Below are 1629 nucleotides of genomic sequence, written 5' to 3'. Positions count from 1 at the left end.
ATATATATATATATATATATAATATATATAATATTTAATATATAATATATATATATTACCTCATTTTGAATATCCATAGTTAAATCCGTACACCATACAAGACATTAAAAATAATACCAGCAGAGAAACATGAGGTCCGGTGACTTATATCGGCAGTAATAGGAATCGATGTTGATATTAATTTTGTTCTATATTTATATGAGGAAATATTATATAAAATGCGTATTCAATTTAAAAAATACAATATTTGTAATATTTCTGTGCAATAATAAAATGGAGAAAGAGAATATAAACTATTAACAAATTACACAATATGAACGATCATATTTCGGCAGTTGTATAAAATGGGCTAAGCACGTTGTTGCACTATCTTTTCTTCTGTTCATAAGATTGATGTCGCCACTGTCATTGCTAGTGTTTTATAGGGATATTATTGAAATAAACTTTCCCGCTATTTTCCTTATTGTAAGTAAAATGAACATATTTTTGATACAAATATTGTGAATAAAATATACAATTTTAGATTTCTAAAATTTAAATATTTTAGATATAATATATTTTAGATATAATTTAAGATATTTTAAAATTATATTATTCGACGATGTTGAACAATGATTGGACAACATGGAATTTTTAATTTGTTATTTTAAATAATGTAGATGATTTTTTTCTAGGTGTAATAAGGTTTACAAATTGCGATCTATAAAAGATTTACAAATATCTATTTTATTCTATTTAATATAATTTTTATTTAAATTCTTTTACCTATTTTTCAATTTTTTCTTTACTTTAATATTTGTTTTAAGTTCTTTCATCATGTTTTAAAATTCTTTAATTTAAGAATATTTTGTTAATTTCTTTTAGTGTTAATTTTCTTTTTTTATTATATTCTTTTTAGATTAATTTTTATTTTAAATCTTATATTCAATCTTTCTAATTTGGATGACTTTTTTAATAAAATATAATATAAATTAATCATAATAATTTATTATATTTATTATATTTTTAATTCGTATCCTTTGTAAGAATTTAATGTATAGAAATTTATAATTAAAGTATGTATTTCAATTTTTATTGAAGTAAATAGGGAATTGCAGCATTCCAACCAATCAGAAAACTGTTAAGATGCAACTGTAAGACGAATCAATGCGCAGTTTAGTGCGCATGGTCTCAATCTATGGAAAATTGACAATAATGACAAATCGTCTTTTAACAGAAATGTGTAATTACGTAAATTTTTATTAAGTTGATATTATATTAAGTTTAATTGTAAATTATTAAGCTTTATTTAATTAATTCAAGTATTGTTTAATTATTATATTAAAATTAAACATTGATTTAAATATTCATCATCTTTGTGCACGTATGGTATGATTGGAGTATCGAAAACGAGGTAGTTTCGAAATTATAATAGTTTTAACACGTCATGATAATTTTTTTTTCTATTTAAATTTTAAAAAATAGATTTATTAAAGAATTTCAATTTTTTAAATTTTAAATTTTTTAAAGATTTCAATTTTTATTATTATTATATTTTATTAGAAATTCATATTTTGTATTATATTTTGTAAATTATAATATTCCATTTTTTGTTATTTATAGTTATTTTATGTTATTATTTATTTATTT

General features: G+C 19.6%; 1 protein-coding gene across 1 annotated transcript in view; it reads right to left on the bottom strand.

Annotated features, from left to right (window-relative positions):
* LOC102676070 (ubiquitin carboxyl-terminal hydrolase 10) overlaps positions 1 to 399 on the bottom strand; it is a 5391-nt gene extending 4992 nt beyond the window's left edge. Inside the window, exon 1 of the mRNA XM_006622534.2 lies at positions 60 to 399. Coding sequence (XP_006622597.1) covers positions 60 to 77 — 18 coding nt within the window. The 5' untranslated portion in view covers positions 78 to 399. The remainder of the gene's footprint in view (positions 1 to 59) is intronic.
* Positions 400 to 1629: the final 1230 nt, after the last annotated feature.

Source organism: Apis dorsata, unplaced genomic scaffold (assembly GCF_000469605.1).
Source record: "Apis dorsata unplaced genomic scaffold, Apis dorsata 1.3 scaffold_722, whole genome shotgun sequence".
In the NCBI taxonomy this organism is placed as follows: Eukaryota; Metazoa; Arthropoda; class Insecta; order Hymenoptera; family Apidae; genus Apis; species Apis dorsata.
Note: the sequence above shows the minus strand (reverse complement) of the source record. Positions and strands in the feature narration are given on the sequence as shown.